This window comes from Anabrus simplex, chromosome 12, assembly GCF_040414725.1.
Source record: "Anabrus simplex isolate iqAnaSimp1 chromosome 12, ASM4041472v1, whole genome shotgun sequence".
NCBI classification, from domain to species: domain Eukaryota; kingdom Metazoa; phylum Arthropoda; class Insecta; order Orthoptera; family Tettigoniidae; genus Anabrus; species Anabrus simplex.
Window position 1 is genome coordinate 9,000,337 of NC_090276.1, and position 25,342 is coordinate 9,025,678.

The 25,342-nt window shown below is 41.2% G+C and overlaps 2 protein-coding genes across 2 annotated transcripts in view; one reads left to right on the forward strand and one right to left on the reverse strand.

Annotated features, from left to right (window-relative positions):
• The window catches only part of kay (transcription factor kayak), a 174,962-nt gene that overhangs the window by 74,157 nt on the left and 75,463 nt on the right, over positions 1-25,342 (reverse strand). The window lies entirely within an intron of this gene.
• On the forward strand, positions 2,721-17,779 carry LOC136884490 (uncharacterized). The gene is made up of 2 exons (XM_067156693.2): positions 2,721-3,134; positions 16,980-17,779. Exons 1-2 carry the CDS (start codon positions 2,912-2,914, stop codon positions 17,636-17,638), a joined length of 882 nt encoding a protein of 293 aa, XP_067012794.2. The 5' UTR covers positions 2,721-2,911; the 3' UTR covers positions 17,639-17,779.

A 25,342-nucleotide genomic window follows, 5' to 3' on the forward strand; every position in this document is an offset into this window, starting at 1 on the left:
AGCAGTAACAAGCCCAAGGGACTCTCAACTTGGGAGCGTGAGTATGCCGACCACGGGGCCCTTAACTGAGACCTGGCATTGCTTCCACTTACTGTACTTGTGCTAGGCTCCTTTCCGAACTCCCTTGGTCAACTCTTGTTCTTTTCCGACACCGAGGGTATAACGTATGGAGACTTACGGAGTTTAATTTTCACGCCCTTGATGGCCGTTGTCTTCCATTGGCCAATACATTCATTACTGAAGTGCTGGATCCCTTCCATTTTGTCCGTGTGATTAGTGTTAGAGGATGGTTGCCCAGTTGTGCTTCCCCTTACAACAATAATAACCACCACGACCACACCACTACGTCTCCTTTTCTGAATAGAGTTAAAACGTAATGATTATCCAGTTATACCGTACTTCCTTTTAAACAATAATCACCGCCATCATTACCATTAGTTTTCATGCCGACTGGGTAGCCCATGCGTTTTATGCTCTGTATTCCAAATTCGAATCCCAAGATGGCCGATTGAGAATTAGGAAAATAAAACAGATCAAAATCTGTATTATTTTTAATTTGCAATACGAATACTGTAAGACAAAGTCTTGAACACTGACGGGTGTGTGGAAGAGATATGAACACATTTCATGCGGGTTTTCTTCTGTTTCGTCCTGGTGGGCCACAGGCACGAGCAGTGTCGCACATTGAGCTTGATCCAGTTTTACGGCCAGATGCAGCACCTGACAACCCTAATAATAAGCCTCCGTGGCTCAGACGTCAGTGTGTCAGACTCTCACCGCTGAGTTCCATGGTTCAAATCCCGGTCACTCCATGTGAGATTTGTGCTAGACAAAGCGGAGCGGGACAGGTTTTTCTCCGGGTACTCCGGTTTTCCCTGTCATCTTTTTGGTTGTGATGGTGTTGGTTATTGTGTATTCTTTTGCTTTACGTCACACCGGCACAGATAGGTCTTATGGCGACGATGGGATAGGAAAGGCCTAGGAAGTGGAAGGAAGCGACCGTGGCCTTAATTAAGGTACAGTCCCGATATTTGCCTGGTGTGAAAATGGGAAACCATGGAAAACCATCCTCAGGGCGCATTATCTCCCGATTACTGGATACTGGCCGCACTTAAGCAACTGCAGCTATCGAGCTCGGTGGTTATTGTTTTACGAAGAAGTACAACTAGGTAACCATCCTGTAAATAACACTAATCCGAGCGGGGGGGGGGGACCCGACACTTCGAAAAATGAAGATATCAGCCAAAGAAAGACAAGGGCCACGAAGGGCGTGGAAATGAAATACTTCCTAGGCCTCGAGTGCTCTAATACCGTGGGGATCGGTAAAGAACAAGGGAAATCTGATAGGATAGATGAAAGTGAGGAGCCTGGCACAAGTGCAAGCAATGCCAGGACTCAGCTAAGGGCTCCGTGGTCGCCAACCCATGCTCCCAGGTTAATAGCCCCTATTTAGTCGCCTCTTACGACAAGCAGTGAATACCGTGGGTGTTATTCTACCACCCACACCCACAGGGGGATGTCATCTTTCATTCCAGCACCCCCCTGTGGGTGGGGGAGGTAGAATAATACCCACGGTATTCACTGCTTGTCGTAAGAGGCGACTAAATAGGGGCTCCAGGGGCTATTAACCTGGGAGCATGGGTTGGCGACCACGGGGCCCTCAGCTGAGTCCTGGCATTGCTTTCACTTGTGGCAGGCTCCTCACTTTCATCTATCATATCCGACCTCCCTTTGTCAACTTGTTCTTTTCAGACCCCGACGGTATTACGTATGGAGGCCTAGGGAGTCTTATTTGCATGCTCTTCGTGGCCCTTGGCTGCCTTTGGCCGATACCTTCATTTTTGAAGTGTCGGACCCCTTCCATTTTTCACTCTGATTAGTGTTATATAGAGGATGGTTACCTAGTAGTACTTCATCTTAAAACAATAATCACCACCACCACCACCTTTCATTCCAGCGACACTCTCCAATATAATATTTCAGTTCATCGGTTCATCACTAATCCTTGCCTCAGAGGAGTGCGATAGTCTTCGGCAGCCGGCACAATTCTTATCCTCGCCGCTAGATGGGGCTTCATTCTATTCCTGACCCGGTCGAATGACTGGAAACAGGCGGTGGATTTTCGATAGTAATAATAATAATAATTATTATTATTATTATTATTATTATTATAATAGTAATAATCGTATGGCCTGTGTCAGTGTTTACATTCTGTTTTATCTACCACACGGCTGAGTTTTAATTCATTTTGTCGAGTTAACACCAAATGTGTCACCAGTGATCAGTTTATGTACAGACAGGAAAGGGTGAATTTATCCTTTCCGTTCTTCAAAAATCGAACTACAGTACCTCTGCTGGATTTGAACCCGCGATCTTGCGCAGGCCAACGCTCTACTATTGATCCACAGATGGAGCTACCCTTTTTAGTGCTGTCTCATTTTTCCCACATTTCATGGCCCTTCCCTTTCATCAAACTGTGTGTTCAACATTACTTCGAGGTACTCCCACATGCGAGAACGAGGCGATAAAGAGAGAAGATATATTCATTTTCTGAGATATCATGAGTTTCTAACTGAAGTGAAATTTAAAGAGTCAATAGACATCCGTAAACTCTCTATTACGTGTTCCTATAAATTCCTGGGCAAGCCATAGCATGCCATTTCAAAAAGCCAGTTAACACGCACGCGACGAGCTGAGTAAAATGAAGCAAGCACCAAGCAGTTGAAATTTACAGCACATAACGCAGGCCGGGTGTGCGCTACACAAGCCATGCAGGACGCGCGGGAGGGGAACCAACGCAACGGCATCTGACCATAGCCATGACGCAACCTTGTAACCGCCAGTCGGGAAGGCTAGCACGAAGCAGCGTCAAACGCAGCGAGCGAGCGAGTCTCTACCGCCAGTAAGCAAAATGGCAGCGTTTCGTGCATACGTAGGTCGTCAAGGGCTGGTCGCTGTCGATTCCGTTGAGGGAGAAAAGATCATCGCAGAAGTGCGGAAACATCCTGAGATCTGGAATCTGAAGTGTGAGGATCATCAGGACAAACATAAAAGACAGGAAGCGTGGAGAAAGATTTGCCAAGTCATCATTGAAGATTTTGACCGAAGACCCGAAGAGGAGAGGATCGAAATAGGTATGGTCATTTTCAATAATAATACCTACCATTATTATTATTATTATTATTATTATTATTATTATTATTATTATTATTATTATTATTATGAGTAGTTGTAGTACTAGGCCAACTATACGGAAATTAGTACTGAATTTTACATTTAGGCCGTGGTGCGTAGATGTTGACAAAACATGTTAAGGCCGTTTGAGGTTCTGGAAAGAGGAGGGAGACAGTCATATCGAATTCGAACTTTCAACATAAAGAAAATATAATAGGCTACATCGTAGATCATCACATACCAGGCCTATTTTCTAGCGAAAGCCGGCAAATGTTTTGGAGGTTAGGTTATTCTGCGATCGAACTCCATTCTCCGTGTGTATTTAATATTCTCTTGTATATCTTCTAATATGTACTTTCTCTTTCAGAAGCTTTTTTTGTGTATCTCACACGCTCCCAGCTGGTATAAAAAAAGTGAAATCATTTACGTATTTCACGGCCATACAGCGTAACTGTTGGATACGTAAACATTACAACGCGATTTTTCGACCACCCTGAGCCGTGAAAAAGTTATCTTAGAAAATTGATATCTTTTTTCTTGGAAACAAAATTCTGAAATTTATAAACTATATTTAAATCATTCTAATGTACATTATACTGTGTTAACATTTGGATTCAATCGGATGAGGGGTTTTGGAGAACCAATCTCTTAAAGTTGACGTTTGGTTGAAACACGCTCAAAAACTGGCACATTTTGCGTTCCACTTGCGATAACAAATATTGTAATATAAATTAAAAATTCGAAACCCTACATAACCTAACGTGAAATTAAGCGGGAAAATTGTGTTATTGTATTTTCAATGGACCTACTGGTTATTTCATAAACAACCTCCAAACGCGAGTGCACATAATATTGTGGTCGACAGTAGGCCTAAATTCACTACAAGAGCTTTCATACTTTTTTTAAGCATTGCAGTGAACATTACAGGTTTACCCCAACTGCAATCCACATCATTTTATGAAAAAATTATGAGCTATAGGCCCTACAGTATATTGAACAGCCTCGTGTCGGTAGATTTATTGGTAGACTACGTAAAAGAACTCCTGCGGGACAACATTCCGGCACCTCAGAGTCTCTGAAAAGCGTAAAAAAAAATAGTGGGATGTAACTATTTTTTAACAATCTGCTTTTCGTTGCAACGTCGCCTTATGGCGAAAATGGGAAACCACGGAAAGTCATCTTCAGAGCTGCAGACAGCAAGGTTCGAACTCAGTATCCCCCGAATGCAAGCCGACAGCTACGCGACTCAAACCGTGCAGCCACTCGCCCGGTTTTATTTTTACTGCAATCAATTTTATTGTATGTTGTATGTTAGGTATTCAGCCCGAAGACTGGTTTGATCCTCTGCAGCTCCGCCAACAGCCTAGGCGTCTTGAAGAGGCGTACTAGGAAAATCAGTGAGGTAGTTTCCCGTTTTCTTCACCGAGCCAGCCGTTGCTGTTACATATCAGTCTGCCAAGCCCGTTGAAATGCATGCACCAACCGACCAAATGAGCGATATTTTCACACCATTCGTAACAGGAACTGGCTGCATAAGGAATGATATTACTAGCATCGCTCATACCTCAGTCACTTTCATATTGTCAAAACCAAGGATGAGACTGAGACAGGTCAATGAAAGTAACAATTTTGATATAGAGCATACCAAAGGACATAGTGCACTATAATCATTTTATTATGAAGGGAAAACAGACTTAGGCAGTTTCTTCTTTGTGATAACTTCCTGGCCTGGCTCTAAGGCTATTTGGTTAGCATGCTGATCTTAAGTCCAAAGGGGCAGAGTTCAATTCCTGCCCGGGTCCACGATTTCAACATTCACTGGTTAAATTAATCTGGCTCGGGAACTGAGTGTTTATTATTAAAGGAATTGAACATTCTCGACTAGATCAAATGCAAGGCTTTTGGACTCCATATAACACAGGCATATTCTAGACTTGATATAACAAAAGCATAATAAAATTTCGAAGTTTTATAGCTCTTTCTATCGAGCCATGGTAGAGTACCGGCCTTCGAATGCTGAAGTCGAACCCAGCATAGGTAGGCCTAATTGAGTTTTTGAAGGGCGGAAAATAATCCAACACTCCGTGTCGTACGTTGGCGGGTAACATGTTTGGTTTTACCCGACAAAGTTAATTATTCATAACCGTGCCTTGGGTCGCTCAAAAGATTTCCGGTTTCTCAGCCATCTGGCGGAGTAACATGCAAGCCAACAGCCTAAATCACGTCAGATTAAAAAGTCGCACATGAGGTGGAGTTACAGGATAAGAAAAGAAAGTCCGATACGAGAAACCGAAATAAAATATAATTACTACTACTACTACTACTAATAATAATAATAATAATAATAATAATAATAATAATAATAATTTTCATTTAGGGTATTGCTTGAAATTTCTCTGGGAAATCTTCTTGTATCCATTCTTCGAACACTATTTTTCCACCTTCCTTGTAGCCTATGTACTATACATGTTGGGAGCGGTCTGTTTTCCATTCATGCCTGACTAACTCACGGGATTATTTAAAGTACCTTGGTGTTAATATAATGAAATATCTTAATTGGTGTAATCACAAACGGGATACGGGATTCTGTCCAGCTCCATGGCTAAATGGTTAGGGTGCTGGCCTTTGGTCACAGGGGTCCCGGGTTCGATTCCCGGCAGGGTCGGGAATTTTAACCATCATTGGTTAATTTCGCTGGCACGGGGACTGGGAGTATGAGACCTGCACCTGGCGAGCCGAACATGTCTTCGGACACTCCCAGCACTAAAAGCCATACGCCATTTTCACTTTAACGGGATTTTAAATAAAGGTTACAGATCTCTTCATAAGGTCGAGTATTTAGGATGTTATAGTAAGGATGTATAAGCCACTAGGAAGACCACAAATAGAATACTATTCTAGTGTACGGACTTGCTTGATATGGCAACTGAAAGAGTCGAAGGGTGATTTCCGAGAACAGTAGTGTTACGAACGAAAATTAGGAAGAATTGGGAGTAAGCAATTTTCTTTCCCCTGGCCAGCGACCAGTTGGAAGGACAAGTTACTTTCAAAGTCTTAAAATAATTATTTTACATCCCATCAACTGCCTTTACACTTGTCGGAAACGCCAATATGCCTGAATTTTGTACCGCAGGAGTTCTTTTATGAACCAGTAAATCTGAGGATACGAGATTGGCGCATTTGAAACACCTTTAAATTACTCGCCCTCGTAGCAGTTCAAGTACCTCTGTTTTCATAAATGATTTCAAAGAACTTTAAAATTTATAAAATATCCCCCTTGGTAAACTTTTCTTCCTATAAACTAGCATTTTTCCCAATTTGTCCTTTTGAATTCCAACTTTTAAAAATTTTCATTGAAGCATATTCGTCTGCTAATGCCATTCCACGCCATTTTTCCACTGACAGCTCGAAACATACCACTCAGTCGAGCAGCTCGCCTCCTTACTCCCGAATCTTACCAGCAACATCACTCGTCTGTTGGAAATCACCCTGAACAAATCGTGCTGCATCCCTTTGGATATTTTCCCGTTCTCGTATCAAGTAGTCCTGGTGTGGGTTCCATGCACTAGAACCATACTCTAGTTGGGGTCTTACCAGAAACATGCGCCCTCTCCTTTACATCCTTACTACAATCCCTAGGTACCATCATAACTACATGAAGAGACCTTTATTTAAAATCCCATTTATTTCATTACCCCAACAATGAAACCAACAACCAACCAACCGTCACCGTCAGAGAAGTCTTAAGGTCGTATTCAAGAACAAGACTTTCAGCGAATACTTTGCAAAGCTTACTTTGATACGAAAGTCTAACTGCTCTAAGTCTGTTTCATAGACGTTACTTTCTCCAAAGTCGACTTTGGTTGAAGGAGACTTAGCAAAGTCGAGATTTTATGCACTGTATTTGAGGTTGGCAATTATGTCTGAAACAATAATAGAAAACAAGAGAAGAGCGGCTTCAGTCAAACCCTTTTCATGATTTCTGATCAGGCCTTGCGTATCGTAATGTTGTCTCTTCTTTTTCTAAACTATAGACGAAAATGAAGATCTTCAGCTTGTGAAAACATGACAAACCGAGGCCTTTTCCTGGCAAACAGTACAGATACCCTCCTGATTTTTCTGCTGTTGGCTGGCTTGCACTTCGTAAGTCAGCAAAAACCAGTTTAAAATTACCTACAACAAAAAATTGGCCTATAACTAGAACATTGACGGCATATAAAATAAATAAGCGCAATCGGTTAGTTGCAAAAGCATTACAGTAAATAATAACTTGAGTCTATTAATTCACATTTACCCGTGGCATAGTATCTTAAGCAACTAGCACTTGCATTGGAGGAATAAGTAGTCCTATTTGATTTTCTGTCATTAGAGCATCATCGAACATCGCAAAGATGTCTTAACACAGTTTATCGTATCCGTACCTAATTTTGAATTCCCTGCAGAACTCAGTCGCGTTTTGCGCATCTGTATAACTCGACGGTAAGTATGTGCGGCTGGGATAATCTCCTGGACATTTTCCACAAACTGGATTATGTTTAGAATGTTCGCCATTGTATTACCCTCTACGGTCGACTTCGTGAAGTCAAAGCACGGACCATTGGCGACTCTGGCGCAAAGTCTCGGTCAAAGTCTACTTTCCGCGAAGTCTCGACTATGAATAGGAAAATGGTGACTTTGGTGGGTACAAGGCCGAATTTGCTTCAAAGGTTTGTTCTTGAATACGATCCTTAGTCGTCGATACATGTGCTTCTCTATTGGAAAAGCAGAGTTAAGTATGCGAAAAGTACAGACGTTCTACTCTGTTTCTTTTATACGGCAAAATCTCAAAAGATGATCTTGTCTAAAATAATACATTTGACCACAGACCTAACTCTGTTATTCTGGTGAAGTCACAGCCGACATGTTGAAGAGACTGGAGCTCAAAAGAGTTTAAATGCGAACATACAGTCCGCGAAACTTTCCGTGATACTTCGATTTACCGGGGTGAGGTGTAAGGAGGGAGCTACCCCGGTTCTGGCAATACTGCCAACTGAATGGAAATGAAATTGAATTGAATCGATAGTATGATCGATCGATAAGAATTTTCTAAACCGTCGTTTCCGTGTAGGAGTTCTAGGTTGTTCCTGTGATGTACCTTGATTTTCCTCACTCATGTTCAAACTTAACCTATATTTCGACTTTGCCGTGTAAATAACAGTATTTAAAGTGTTACAATTATACCGCCATATGTCTCACGGCGATGCATAATGGTTTCATGTTTTTTTGTATCGGAGGTTGCCAATATGAATCTCGAAGATATCCGAGGTCTACCGATTCAGCAGAGCCGAAGTATCACTAAACGTTTCGCGCACTGTAAAACCGTATTGGCCGATTGCAGAAACGGTATTTAGACTATGTTTACGGTGAAAATATGTCCAAGTATGGTTGCAGCGTTGCTAAGACGTTATTTATCACATAGACACGGTCTAAAACCTATGTTCAACCTGCCATATTTAAACACTGCCGAGAACACTGTTTAACCTCAAATTTTAGGAATGAATCACAATCAGAGGTTATGTACGATGACACATATGACACAAGGGACAGTCCGGTTACTATCACTTGACTATAAATCTTGGCAACCGATATATTTTATTATATTTAGGATCATTTCCCTGGTATTATAGGTCACTTCGATTACACTCATACCAGAATAACTTCTCCCGATAGTCAGAGGGCTGTCACATACATCAACCAGGAGGGTTTCAGTTATATTTACTGCCAAGTAAGCACACACAATAGTGACTATTCGTCGCGCCAATTCACGTAAGTTATCGGCAAGTATGAAATAGGAAAGGCAGGGACTGGGAAGGAAGGGCTGTGGCCATAACAAGAGCCCCAGTATTTGCCTGATGTAAAAATGGGGGAAACAACGGAAAACAATCTTCAGGGCTGCCGATGGTACGTTTCGAACGTATGATCTCTAGAATGCAAGCTACATCTATATGGTCCGTACAATTCATTCAGTTACACAGTGCTATAGTTCCATCTTCCGATCACAGAAGCTATTTAAGTTTCACTCATCGTAACAACGCTATGATCAAAGCTACACTTCCTCGTACGGTGGCGTGTCGCTCTAAAGTCGATACTATGAGATGTTACTTCCATCGAAAGCGATATTCTTATCTGTGGGCAAGTCGTGCTCATGCTTAGCCATATGTGAGTTATGTAATGTGTAGGACGACGACAGCTCACTAACGTTTGGCGCGCGCACCGACGAAATTAATTGGTTGCGACAAGCAAAGAGTGAATGGAAGGTACTTCCGATTCCATTTTCTAACCAATATTGACATTTTAAACGTCTATAGAGCGTTCCAAACTTAAATTGCAGTACAGCATAGATGGAGGGCGCTGTTGCGAAATCGACTCGTGAAGATCACGCTCGAGTGTGACTCAAACAGGGCGTCAGAGTTCCACACTTTTCGTTTGTAATTTTAAGTTCATTCATTCATAAATTGATATTTGTAGGATGGTAAAATAAATACAACATACCTTAATCACTGTAGTTGCTCTCAGACAATGGACGTACACCTATCATTTCTGCAAGGTCTGATGTTCCCGCTTTGGATGAACTGGGTTCGGGAGATGAACTTGAGGATGATCCGGACGATGAAGAAAGTCTTATTAAAAACTGTTCATCGTCAACATCGTCCTGTAATTCGTCTGCTTTCCACAAAGCTTCCCATTTTTCTTTACTTCTTTCGCGTAATTATCCCAATTGTTCACCGTAATGTTCTTATACGCAGCGGTTATTAAATTTTCCATATCATTTTTCTTGAATGATACGTTATGATACCGGATGTAGTTTTTCACCTGGGACCACCCCATCTCAATAGGGTTTAACTCGCAGCGATAAGGCGGGAGACGTTGAGAAGCGATGTGCAACAATTCTCGCTTGAGCATCCCGCCCTCAAAAGATATTTGCTTTTTACGTAACCTCTGTACGATGTAATCTTTTCGCCAACAAGTCAAAGGTTCCAATTTACGGGAATGATAAGCGGCATTGACCAGCACAATCACGGCACTTTCGGGAGTGTTCGGTAACGGTTGTTCCGAAAAAAACTTCTCATTAATTTCACCAGTCATTTCCTCGTGGGCGTGTTTTTATGGCATAAAAATGTTAGTTAAGCATTTGGAACAATACCATATTCATTACCCGCGTGGACTAAGGCGAATCGCGGTCCTCGGCTTTTCGGTGGCCTAAATCCCGAACTCACCCCTTCAGTGGCAGCCTGCCGTGCACTTTTCACTGTCGTATCCTTCCATTCTTTTGTTACTGTCTGTCCAATATTTACCCACGATTCATCTGTGTAAATTATAGCGTTATTTTGTGCCCTCAAACGTTTTATCTCCCTGAGATATCTGAGCCTCCAATTAATAAGTTCATCGGTTTCAATGAAAGCTGCTTTATTACCCCGTCCTAAATAACGGAAGCCTATATCATGTAAGAAGCGGTGCAATGTAGTTTTGGAAAATCGTGGCAAAGAAACTTCTCCATTTACCCGACTCAAAATCACGTTCAATGTCGGTGGTATGTTAACAAATAAGAGAGAGTGAACCAACGGACGCACTCCATTTTGCACAATTTCATCATATTTAATTTTCCTTGCCATTTTTTCTGCTTTTTTTTTTTTTTTTTTTTTTTTTTTTGCGGGAGCTCGCAAAGGACCATGTGTGTGTTCCTTCCTTATAGCGTAGATTGTTCTTTCGGAACAACCTGTAGCTTTAGCTGTTTCGCTGACTGCGCTAGTCACATTCATAGTCTTTAAAAAATAATCCAGGACACTCATTACAATATTGCGTTCCTTTCCCCTGAGTTTACCTACGGAACGTTTCTTTTTAATTTGACGATCCATTGTACATCCTTCTGCACTTTTTCTTCGAACTAAGATCCCCACGCACAAGCACGAACTCCAGAACCACACAAACGAAATACACTTTCCCCTCAAGAATTGTAGGCCTACATATGTCACTGATTGTATTTAATCACTATTATACATACTACTGACAAAATGAGCACTGCACTGCATGCGACTGTCTGGAAATGTTAGAAAGTGCATGTTTGGGGAATCAGTACCGGTACTTCAGCCAGCCGAGTCACGCGCGAAACCAAAATTCAAGGAGACATTCTTCCTGTCACAAATTAAGAACTAAGCAAGATAAGAACTTCGGGATTGTTTTAAAAATAACTTCCATATATGTAGTCCATTTGCCTCGTTTTGACCCCCATGTAAATTCAATAGGAAAGACGCTGGCCAGCGACTGACTCCATAGTGGGATGTACAAGGAATGATAAGAAGTGAGGTGCTTTTGCCATTGCGTTCCTGAACGGAACGAAAATTACCATGACATCCAGGCGCAACTATTAATTCCTAAACTGTCACAGCATTCCGGCACTAAAAGCCATAAACGTATAGTAATCAGTTAAATATCGAGTTTTGTTTTCCCGTGATACAACGAACAGGCAGGCAGACAAAAAACGATCAACGTACTTTCGGGTTTCGTATATCTAATCTGAGATAAAAGCAAGAACTTAAACTTTCCAGGCACAATTTTAAACCGGCGCCGGAGTCTCAAATTAGGTGCCTGAGTTGGCGACCAAGGGACCTCAGTTGAGTCCTGGCATTGCTTCCACCTATTTGTGCCAGGCTTCTCACTTTCATTTATCCTATCCGAGCTCCCTTGATCAACTCTTGTTATTTTATGACCCCGACAGTATTAAAGCATTCGAGCCCTAGGGAGTCTCATTTTCACGCCCTTCGTGAACTTTTCTTTCTTTGACCGATACCTTCATTTTTCGAAGTGTCGATCCGTGGTTAGTGTTATATAGAGGATGGTTGCCTAGTTTTACTTCCTCCTAAAACAATAATCACTACCACCACTTAAGAGGGAAACGGCCTTGGCCTTAAGGCACAGTCTCCATATTTGCCTCGGGTGAAAATGGGAAACAACGGAAAATCATATCCAGGGCAGACGACAGTGCTGTTGCAATCTGATTCGTTCAATGTGTTTTCAAATCTTCCATGTTAGTCTCTAATCAGCAATTTATTCTGTCTGTATGGGTTCTATGACCTACAACAACAACAACAACAACAACAACAACAACAATTTGCTTTACGTCGCACCGACACAGGCAGGTCTTATGGCGTCGATGCGATAAGAAAGGCCTAGGAGTGGGAAGGAATTGACGTGGCCTTAATTAATGTAAAGCCCTAGTTTTTGCCTCGTGTGAAATTGGGAAACCATGGAAAAACCTGTTCAGGGCTGCCGACAGTGGGGTTCGAACCCACTATCTCCCGGATGCAAGCTCACAGTTGCGCGCACCTAACTGCACGGCCAACTCGCCCCGTGTTTCTATGACTCCTTGACACCATAGTCCTCATGCTTCCTCTGGGGGTTCTCAACATGAGATGCTGAATTGGCGAGACAAGGGGTGTCGTCTTCCATTTGTGGCAGGCTTTTCTCACGTTCATCTTTCCCATCCAACCTCCCTTTACCATTTTTATTCTCTAAAAACCGTAAAAAAACGTTAAATCCAATAATATTTTATCACTATACGAGGAAAAAATGGGAGAAGGAAGGTGCACACGGGAAGGACATGGAAAGCTGCATCAAACCAATAAAAATGGTATATTAAGGAATATAGACGCAGTGCCCCTGTGTGTGTGTGAGAGAGAGAGAGAGAGAGAGAGAGATAGAGAGAGAGAGAACGATTTTGTTTTCGATCTATTTCGCCGTGTTTTATGGCTTTACTACTGTTTTTATGGAATTCGGCTATGTGTTTTTTAAGTGTCAAGGGATATTATTTTGGTGTGTCCGTAATCTGCTTGATCTGCGTTTTCTAATGTTACTGTAAATGAATTACTCCTTATGACTTAGAGTTCTTTTTCCTTTAATGTTTCTGATGTCTCTGTTCAGTATTAGGGTTTCAGTCAATCCCCATTGATCTGCATTTAGGGCAATTGTCCAGGTCGCGCATTCTCTGTTGTTTACCTACTCTTTAATGATATCAAGGATGTTGAAAATTTATCAAAACATCTCCCTTGATAAATTATTCCATTTCTTCTTCATATAGGGCCATCTGGGGCAAATGTGGGACAGCAAAATGTTGGGGTAAAAGAGGGACATCATCATACCTCCTTACAAGTAAATTATCTGTAAGCTTTATTAGTGGCAATACATTATTTTGAGTTTATTGAATGGCATGCAATAACTAAATTACAAAAAATTACCATGTGATAAGCAAGAAAAATAATGAAAAATTTACACTCATTTTCAGCATTAAAAAATTTGGTTTCTGGTAAGAAATAAATAATATTTATACGAGTTATTTGCCCCAATTTGTCCTTTTGAATTCCAACTTTCTCATTGTATGATCTTTCCTATTTAAAAAATTCCACTCACTTATTCGTCTACTGGTTTCACTCCAGGCCATCTCTCCACTGATAGCTCGAAACATTCCGCTTAGTCAAACTGTTCTTGTCCTTACTTCCAAGTCTTTTCAGCCCGAAATGTGCATCATTTTCTTATTACTAAAACTTACTCCTTTGTCGGAAATCAGCCAGAACACACATACACAATCATTATAGACTGTTATGCCTTTCAGCGTTCAGTCTGCAAGGCTCTGTGAATTTACTAAACGTCGCCACAATCCTCTACTTGCAGCTAGTGCTGTGGCCTCATTTAGTTCTTTTATTTTTAAATCGTTAGAAACCGAGTCTAACCATCGTCGTCTTGGTCTACCTCTACTTCTCTTACCCTCCATAACAGAGTCCATTATTGTCCTAGGTAACCTATCCTCCTCCATTCGCCTCACATGACCCCACCATCGAAGCCGGTTTATGCGTACCGTACAGCTTCATCCACCGAGTTCATTCCTAAATTAGCCTTTATCTCCTCATTCCGAGTACCCTCCTGCCATTGTTCCCACCTGTTTGTACCAGCAATCATTCTCGCTACTTTCATGTCTGTTACTTCTAACTTATAAATAAGATATCCTGAGTCCACCCAGCTTTCGCTCCCGTACAGCGAAGTTGGTCTGAAAACAGATCGATGTAAAGGTAGTTTCGTCTGGGAGCTGACTTCCTTCTTACAGAATACTGCTGATCGCAACTGCGAGCTCACTTCATTAGCTTTACAACACCTTGATTCAATCTCACTTACTATATTACCATCCTGGGAGAACACACAACCTAAATACTTGAAATTATCGACCTGTTCTAGCTTTGTCTCACCAATCTGGCATTCAATTCTGTTGAATTTCTTACCTACTGACAGAACAAATCGAGCTATTTTCCTCTGAATCTCTTCCAGTTCCCGTGTCATGTAATACCGATGTGGGACCAATACACTAAATCATATTCTTAGCAGAGACTTATACGCCCTCTCCTTTACATCCTTACTACAACCCCTAAATACCCTCATAATCACATGAGGTCTGTAACCTTTATTTACAATCCTGTTTATGTGTTACCCCAACTAAGATCTTTTCTCATATCAACACCTAGGTACTTCGCAAGAGTTATTGTCATTCCAACAACACAGTAAATTAAAACAGAGTACTTCTCTTTGTGAAACTTACAGCCTGAATTTCATCCCATTCACCATCGTATTGTCTGCTGTGCATCTCACACCCTGCTAGAGTTATTTCTCCCAGTCGCTCACAATCCACAACACATCTATCCATTGATAGATTCTCGTTTGATGACCGTATTATGTCTTAGCCCGCCTGGTGGCCATAATCGTCGCGACGAGGCGCTGAAGTCCAAACGGTCTGACCCTGTGGCTAGCCGGTTCGAGTCCCATTGGTCGGAAAAAAAAAAAAAAAAAATAGACATCAGAATGTTGTCTGGCTGTGTAGTGGTATACAATTTATAATCAATAGATTGCATTCCAAAAGCCTGGATTAAATTCCAAATCTCTCCGCAGTGCTCATAAGGACGCTGTTGATGGCGATTCATCCGTCGGGTGAGGACGGTAAGCTTTGAGCACACCTCTTGGTGCTATTCGACAGGAGTAGGCTATGTGCCGGCACCAGGTTTCACCCTCTCCCTTCCTACTATCATATATCACGTCATTCATTTCATCTCATTAACTCCTCTGATGAGGTCGACCTCAGGAAGGGCATACCGACGTATTAAAAAAGGCGATATGCTGTATCCATGTTTTGGTACCGTCAACTGGGGTGACTAAGATCAAACTGTAGTACTAATGTACTAAATAAAAACTACAGTACGTGGGATTTAGGAAAAATTAAAAAACTGATAAATATTGCATAGAGCACTTAATATTTTTCGTCCATAGTTACCCCAGTTGACTATCCATGTTTCACACGTTCATTATTATTATTATTATTATTATTATTATTATTATTATTAACTAAGGCCTGGTTTCATCAACGTGGGTTAAATATTCTCTAACCCTGGGTTTGTTAACTTAGGGTTAATATTTTAACTCATTCTTACAAGTCACGCGTTTCACCAAGCTATTTCGGCAGAGGGTTAACTAACACCGCGTTAACCCTCGCAGGAAACAGCTGTCCTAATAATCAAGGAGGCAGTGACTAAAAATCAGAGATCATGAACACACTTCTTGCGTGGTTCTTTTGTTTATTTCTTGCGCTGTATTTCGTTTTCTTCCTCAGGTCCATGGTAGATATTTTTCTTTCGTGATCTTGAACGAAAAGTGGAAGAAGTGCAGAAGAAAAATAGTGGCACGAATTTTTCTGCTTTAGAAAAATCATTACTTATTGAATTAGCCACCGAGTACCGAAGTATTATAGAATGCAAGAAGATTGACGGTATACAATTAAAAGAAAAGGAGGATACATGGAAAAGAATAACAGGGGAATTTAATAATATTGCCCACGTTACAGTGCGATCTACGAAACAACTAAAACAGTTCTATAAAAATGTTAGCTTCTCTGTGCCAAGAGTTGTTTTGAAAGTTGGCACACCTTCACAGCAATATTATACATGGAAGTAAATATACAGTTTAATTTCAAAGTGCATTTCTGTATAACCACTACGTAATACACAGTATAATGTTCATAAGTGTTGTACTATTGAAGTGGTGGTGTGCAGTTGCATTCTTATATGCCACTGCAGTGCTGTCGTTATCAATGTGAAGAATGATGTCATTCTCAGTTCCAACATTCCTGTTCCTTCTCCTTCCTGTGAGATACTGACGCAGAGTCAAGTCCTGTGGGGGAAGTTAATCTCGGGTCTCCACAGCAATATTGTGTAATACCGCTGTTGCTACTATTACGGTCAATGTAGTTTCTTTTAGTTACAAGCCCAAGTTTGTTTCGATCAGCTGTGTATTCTAACCTCTCGCGAACTTCATCGACGAATTTTCTGACGACGGTTTTTGAAGTCTATCTCTTCAGAAATTATTCCTCAGATAGATTTTCAAAGTCTTTCCTTCTTATTATAGGCCTATTTCTGTTAGGAACACCGTTTAACAAATCTAAATAAAGCGACTTTGCATCAAATGCATGATTTACTGTGGCCATATTGCTTTTAACCTCGAATAAACAGTTTAACCCAGGTGAAAGGCGGGGTTAACTTAACTCCGGTCTTAACCTAGAGTTAAAAATAACCCTCCTTGATGAAACGGAATGAACAGTCAAACTCAGAGTTAAAACTGTGTAACTCGGGGTTAAGGTTTAACCCACGTTGATGAAACCGGCCCTCAGAGAGTTAATGTTGACTAGATGATTAACGTTATACTTTCATATACATTGAAACTTATTGTCTTCATTTCAGGTAAGAAGTTAACGTGCAGATGGAGAAGCATCAAGGACAACTACACGAGGATCTTGCGGAAGAAACAGTCCGGCGAGATTTCCCCCGATGGAAAGGAGTACGTCTATGCCCGCCATTTGTCTTTCTTGGATCCCGTTACAAGGCCTGGAATGCGACACTGGAAACCCGCAACAGCAAGAAGAAGAACCACCACCTCAAAAAGACGACTCAGACCCATCAGAATAAAGCGATCACCAGCGAAACAAAGAACACAGGATTTCGAAACTGTATTTGTAAATTCTGCGGAAACTGTCGCGAGCTACATTGAGGAGGATGCTACACCGGTACAAGTAACAGAGCTCGCCGAGAGCGCGGAGGACCAGAACACTGTTTCCGTGAATACTGCTACACATCCAGATGATTCTTCGTTTTTTGATTCCCTATTACCGATCATTAGAAATTTCAATGTGGATCAGAAATTGGAATTCAGAATTGAGGTTCTGAACCTCGTCAGAAAAATTAGAATGGCAAACACTTTGTACTCGTACCCCGAAGTCTTCGTGCCAGAAAATGCGCTGTACACCTCATCTGCAGGAGACCAAGTCCCATCCCAAAGAACACTTCTCCAAATTAAGACAGCTAATTCCTCAGCGAGCTGTTCATCATTTGGGGACAATTAGACACATAAGCCCAAATCTCTGAACATTTAAATGCTTCTCTAATACAATGTTATAATTTGTGCAACGTTTTCTTGTATGTGTAAAAAACAATCATGACAAAATAAAATATAAAATAAATCAATTCTTCTGTAAGTAAAAGTTCGCGCGTGGTTTTTTTTTACGAAAGTATTTTTTTATAGGGTTTAGATTTCTATGACCTATGAACACTGGAAATATGCATTTACTAATGCAAAATAACAAAATATGACAACGACTTTGAAATATTGTCCAAAATACTTAGAAAACCAGTAGCTAACAGGTTCTAACGAATTCTTTCAGTCCACAAAACTACTTCATTTAACCACACAATATTTCTAAGAAGAGGAAATCCAAAATAAACATAAAATCACTGGGCAGTATCAGCAGAAAACGTGTGAATAATATTTGGAGACAGGCAAAAAATATTATATGACCAACAATGATCCGAGATGTTTTAATGATAAAATACTGTAAAATAAAAACCTTATCATGGTGTTCACAAAAGTTAGAAAGATGTTTGATTAAGCTTACATTGTAGAAAGAGCCGGGATAAAAATCACTTGTCATAGAAATCTGCACCCTAGTTATTTATGTTAAAAGATACATGAAAGTATTTCTTACCCTTGCATGACATATGTTTTTCCATAGCTTGTAATATTTATACAACCTATTTATTTTTATGTAATAAATGCGTTTGTGCCTTGCTATCGAGGGCTGATAACCTGGATGTTAGACCCCTTTAAACAACAAGCAGCAGCAGCATCATCATCATCATCATCATCATCATCATCTCGCTGCTTCTTCATCCCTTCCCTTTTCCAGATTCTCTCTGGGTAGGGTAGTGTACCAAAGCCCTCCACCTTACTCGATCTTTCCACCATTCCTCTTCTAGTACTTTATTGCTTTCGACTCATCTATTTGCAATACAGTCCACAACAGAGCTCCATCTCATTCTAGGACGTCCCCTAGGCCTCTTTCCAGTCTCTGTATCCATGAATGTTCTCTTTGTTATTCTCTCTCCTGGCATTCTCATGTGTCCAAACCATTTTAGCTTTGCTATATCAATTTCTTGAAGTTTACACACTCCACGCTTCTCCTTATTTCCTCATTTCGTATTCTATCTCGTCTTTTCCTGTATGCTCCTCAAGAACCTCATTTCAGCTGCTTGTATCTTACTTTGGTTCCACTTAGTCAACGTCCAGGCTGCTGAAGCACAGGTCAGTATATGTTTATAATAGGACGAGTATAAAACCCTCTTGCACTTCAATGGCACATCTTTGTTCCATACAATGTCTCACACACTGGCAGAAACTTGCAGACTGCTGTATTCTTAAATCAATTTCTCCATCCAAATGTCCATCTTGTGATATCACGCTGCCCAAATATTAAAAAATGTTCACTACTTCAAGAGGTTCATTTCCTATTTTTATCACTCCCCTGGATTTTCTGTTACCTCTTGTCATGATCAAAGTCTTACTTTTCACAGTACTAATCTTCATTCCAAAATGTCTTATCTCCTCATTCCATAAATCAACTTGTGTTTGTACTTCCTCTTCATTATCTCCCCAAACTTCAATATCATCATCTCGCTACCGACAGAAATAATGATAAACGGGGTTAAAAGTCAGGTTGTGAGTTTCACAAATAGGAAAAGTCCTCTCAGTTTTAATTACTGCGTTGATGGGGTGAAAGTTCCTTTTGGGGATCATTGTAAGTATCTAGGTGTTAATATAAGGAAAGATCTTCATTGGGGTAATCACATAAATGGGATTGTAAATAAAGGGTACCGATCTCTGCACATGGTTATGAGGGTGTTTAGGGGTTGTAGTAAGGATGTAAAGGAGAGGGCATATAAGTCTCTGGTAAGACCCCAACTAGAGTATGGTTCCAGTGTATGGGACCCTCACCAGGATTACCAACTGGAAAAAATCCAAAGAAAAGCAGCTCGATTTATTCTGAGTGATTTCCGACAAAAGAGTAGCGTTACAAAAATGTTGCAATGTTCGGGTTGGGAAGAATTGAGAGAAAGAAGAAGAGCTGCTCGACTAAGTGGTATGTTCCGAGCTATCAGCGGAGAGATGGCGTGGAATGACATTAGTAGACGAATAAGTTTGAATGGCGTTTATAAAAGTAGGAAAGATCACAATATGAAGATAAAGTTGGAATTCAAGAGGACAAACTGGGGCAAATATTCATTTATAGGAAGGGGAGTTAGGGATTGGAATAACTTACCAAGGGAGATGTTCAATAAATTTCCAATTTCTTTGAAATCATTTCGGAAAAGGCTAGGAAAGCAACAGATAGGGAATCTGCCACCTGGGCGACTGCCCTAAATGCAGATCAGTATTGACTGATTGATTGATATTGGTGACTTAAAAAAAATTAGTGTTTGTTGACGTGTAAACGTTCAAAATACAAAATGATATATTCATACCAGAAGATGTATTATCTCTAATCATAAAAAAATGTTTTCTCCCTTTACAGTTTGCTTTACATCACCCCGCTATCTTATAATTAGAACTTCCGTACCACCACCTCTTCTGATGTTGAGAATGTTTTCTACCAACAGGTTAACCACAGTGTCAGATTATTACAGACTTAAAGCCTTAACGATCATGGCCACCAGGCGGACAAAGACTGCCTTATAGCAAAGTAACTACACAGTTTAAAAAAATAGGGGAACATGTTTTTGAACGTGTGCCATGCTCCACAAAACAATACCTCACATCCGGATATATTACCAACTAAACCTTTATTCTTCACCGTTGAAGTATACAAAAGAATATTGATCGATTCGCGTTCATTTTCAGAACACAAACGGAAATTTCCAAATAGGGGCGAAAACAAAGTGATAACCGTCCTCCACGAGCATTTATCACAGCTTGGCACCTACGTGGCATGCTCCGTATAAGTCGACGGAGGTCACATTGCGGTATCAGGTCTCATCCTTTAATGAGAGCCTGTTCAAGGTCTTTGAGAGCCTGTGGTGGAAGAGGACGCCCACGAACACTTCTGTCAAGCCTATCCCACACGTGCTCGATGGGATTAAAGTTGGGACTCACTGCTGGCCATTCCATCTCTTGAATGTCCAGTTCTTGCAAGACAGCTATGATGATGCGTGCTACACGAGTCCTGGCATTGTCGTGCATGAGTACGAATTCAGGGCCAACACCGTATGCAGCAACCAACACATGCTGTAGCAGTATCTGCTCGGTGTACCCCGCAGCGGTAAGATTACCACGGACGACGACGACAAGATCCGTACGGCCATCAATACTGCTGCCACTCCACATCATCACAGAACCTTGTCCGAATCGGTCGCCTTTCTGGACAACATTTGGCATACTGCTCACCACGGCGTCTCCATACACGTTGACATCCATCACGCTGTGTCAGGGGAAATCTGGACTCGTCTGTGAACAACACAGATCTCCATTGGCGAAGGTGCCAGTTGACGTGGGTACGGACAAACAGAAGGCGAGCTGCGTTGAACGGGGCACTCTTAACAGGACGTCTGGGTCGTAAGGACACTTCCCTTAATCTGTTCCTTACTGTCTGGTCAGACACTGTGACTGCAGTGACCGTCCTGAGGTCTTGTTGCAGTTCTCTGGCAGTTGCTGAACGATGCCACAACGCACAGATGGTCAGATATTGGTCATCCTGTGGGGTTGTCATGCGTCCACGACCTTGTCCAACCCTCCTTGTGAACTGGTCTGTCTCATTGTAACGACTCCACAAGCGGTGAATAACTAACGGAGAGACACTGAGATCGACAGAAATACGACGAAACGTCCATCCTTCCTGTATCAAAGTGACGGTCCTTGCGACTTGAACCTCGTTAGGATGTCTCATGGGATGTGGCTGACATACAGCGTGTTCAGATAACCGCAGTAGTCTGTGTACCTCACAACGACACACGGACTCACCGCTATTCACTTTGTTTTGAGGGGTCACCTGACAGTTGAATGCATGGCTACGCATATAGATTGAGTGTAACTTCTATTTGACATACCCTGAGTAGCTAAGGTCTCAAAGTAAGCTGTACGACCATTGGAACCTAATCTACAAAATTAACGTTTCACATACCAGACGTTACAAAACATATTATCCTAATTTTTGTAACTGTGTAGTTATTTACTCACCAGCCGTGGAGAGCGATGTTTTATCTTAGAAGTAACGGGTAAGGTAAACATACCACTTTACTGGCTGTAGTAAACAATATTTTACAATATTATATTATAGCGAGTGAATTTACTTAATATTGTATTATAATTCTGACACGTCACCACCCAAAACGTGCATGATCGAGATGGCCGTGACAAGAAAATCAATAAGTTACAAGAAATTATAAATCTGGAGCGTCCAAATAATAAACATGGAGAGAAGAGTTCGGGAGATCAAAACCCAAAGAGTTAATTTGAACCAATCAGAGAAAATGTTGGAAAGCGAACCGGAGTTCAACTAATCAGAGGCTCTTTAAATGAAAGTGTATGTAAAGTGTTCTTTTCCGTACACTTTTGAGTGAACAGTAAGGAATAAAAGTACTGTATTTAATATCCCATATTATAGCAAACACAAAACAACTGCCGGCGCTGATGCGCATACGTCGATGTTACAAGACCATCTGCAATACCAGCGAAGATTTTCTCGACCTATATCTCAGCTCCGTTTTGGAAACCTTAGTCATGTTCGCGGGCCGCAGCTGAATAAGCCAATTTTCGTAAAATTGTGCAAATAGTACAGAAGCACCATTATGAAATAATATGCATAGTTCAATTGAAATGAGGGTTTGATCATTTTAATTGCTTAAAACATTTTAAAATTGCATAATAAAAGAGTGAAATTTGGAAGCCGGGCTGAGTGGCTCAGACGGTTGAGGCGCTGGCCTTCTGATCTCTACTAGGCAGGTTCGGTTCTGGCTCAGTCCGGTGGTATTTGAAGATGCTCAAATACGTCAGCCTAGTGTCTGTAGATTTACTGGCACGTAAAAGAACTCCTGTGAAATAAAATTTCGACACCTCAGTGTCTCCAAAAACCATCAAAAGTAGTCAGTGGGACGCAAAAATATCATTACTACTTGAAATTTGGATTTTAAATGTTTTAAAATAACAAATGATCTGTTGAGAACAAGGGAATACTTGAAGAGGAACTAGTATTAAAGAATCATTAGTTCTGAATTGGGTCTATAAGGTGTATAAAAATTAATACGTTTTTTTAAACGAGCTAATAAATGTTTGTGACTTTTCTTCACATTATTTCTTGCAGTGTATATACGAATAACGCAATGTTCTTAATGAGCAGATGCAGCCGCCACCATCGTCAGTTATCACTCCTCCTCCTCGTTCCCTGCCAAGGAAAAATGTGCGCCTCATTCTGTGAATTATCACCGTGTAATCACATTTCTTCTCGAATGAATCGCCTGCATAATGCGATCCTGCACTGCAGTACACATCATGTAGCTAACGAGCGTTTCTTGCACCAAGCATGCGACTGAGATGCAATCATGGATATAACTTTTTTTTTAAAGATATTTGACATGACTCAATATTACTGCTTTGTGTCCGTAGCTCTTCAACCTAAACACTTCTAAGTGATGATGATATTAATAAGGAATGTTTCTCTGAATTTCAATGTGTGCTTAGCATCAGTTGTCTGTTAAGTTTTTCTAAAGAGAACGAATCTCAGAGTTTTATGCAGTATTAAGAAATACTACTTGGAGACATTTTTCGGCTATTAAGATCATCATCATGCCTTTGCTGGCGGACCTAGTGGTTTGTTGGGTTTTTTTTGTTGTTGTTTTTTTTTTTTTTTTTTTTTTTTGCTATTTGCTTTACGTCGCACTGACACAGATAGGTCTTATGACGACGATGGGATAGGAAAGGCCTAGGAGTTGGAAGGAAGCGGCCGTGGCCTTAATTATGGTACAGCCCCGGCATTTGCCTGGTGTGAAAATGGGAAACCACGGAAAACCATCTTCAAGGCTGCCGACAGTGGGACTCGAATCCACTATCTCCCGATTACTGGATACTGGCCGCACTTAAGCGACTGCAGCTATCGAGCCCTGTGACCTAGTGTTTACAGTGCACTATGCCTTCTGGTATGGGTAAGGTAAGGGTTATTCTGCCCGAAGGCAGGTCCGAACCTCCGCATAGGCGTTCCTGAGCCGGAGTTTACGTGCGGTAGGGCGGCCAGTTCCTTTCCGCTCCTCCACTCCCTTACCCCCCACCAACAGCGCGTGGCAACCCATCCACTCCTGACCACGCTCAATGTTGCTTAACTTCGGAGATCTCACGGGATCCGGTGTTTCAACACTGCTACGGCCGTTGGCTCTGGTATGGGCTAGAGCAATTTTGTTACTTTCATTGATCTGTCTCAGCTTTATCCTTGGCTTTGACAAAATGAAAGTGACTGAGGTATGAGCGATGCTAGTAATGCCATTCCTTATGCAGCCAGTCCCTGCTATGAATGGCGTGAAAATATTGCTCATAGGGTTGGTTGGTGCTTGCAGTTCAGTGGGCTTGGCAGACATATGTAATAGCAATTTCTGACTCGGTGAGGAAAGCAACGGGAAACTACCTCACTCATTTCCCTAGTACGCCTCCTCAGTGATGCCTAGGCCATCTATGACAGCTGATGGCAGAGCTGTTGAGGATCCAACCAGCCTTCGGGCTGAGGACTAAAACAAACAACAACAACAACAAGGCCATAATCAGCACACAAACACTTAAATAAGATTAATAGCCTTATAAATTAAACGAAGGTCTTCGTATTTCAATTCGGAACTAAGTTAATGTTTTTACTGATGTTAGCTATTTTAAGTTTAAAATTAAAGTAAGTATTTGCCGTTTAATGCCTGGTTTGCATTATTACATGTCAACATATGTTGGATAAATAATAATTAATATTTTTAGATTATATTGTGTATTGATTAGGTGGTTGATCATACTTTTTTTGTCTCAAGTTAGTCAATACGGACCAATATGAACATGATTACTTGTAGTGAAAATGTTTAGTTTATTGTGTAGTTTTCCTTCAATGAACTGCTAGGTAAACACGAGTGCTCAACTGTGGAGCTGACGTATCAATTTCTATTGTTTTGCTGCTCCCATAGTAGTTGGAAAACAAATGCGCAGATACCAACATTTGCGCTTACGAAGCATGCGAAAGTCTTAACTATACTTTTATCCTATTACAAATGTTCCTACCTGTACGTAACAGCAATAATGCTCTCTGTACTTTCATTCTACTGTTTCCGATTTAAGAGGAAATCATGTGTCCACGCAACTTTCACTCCAATTCAACAATTCCACCAGAAAACCAGACAATGCAAGGGTAACTTGTTTTGCGAAACGTCTTTCTTGTAACAAAATACAGAACACTGCAATTGTACACATATTAGATTTATTTGACTAAACCTCCTTTCCTCCCCCGGGGCTCTCAACTTGCGAGCGTTGATTGGGTGTTTGCCGAAGTCCGGCATTATTTCCTCTCTTGATCCGACCTCTTTGGTTAACCACGGTTAACTCTTCCTGTAGTGGCGTCTCAGAACTCACGAGTATCGAAATTCACGAATTCCAAGAAGAGGATTAGTTAGAGTAGATTTCTTTACCCCGGCCAGTTCTCCTTTGAATGGATAAATGTCCACCCTACCCACATAACGACTGTAGATATTGGAACATTTAATCG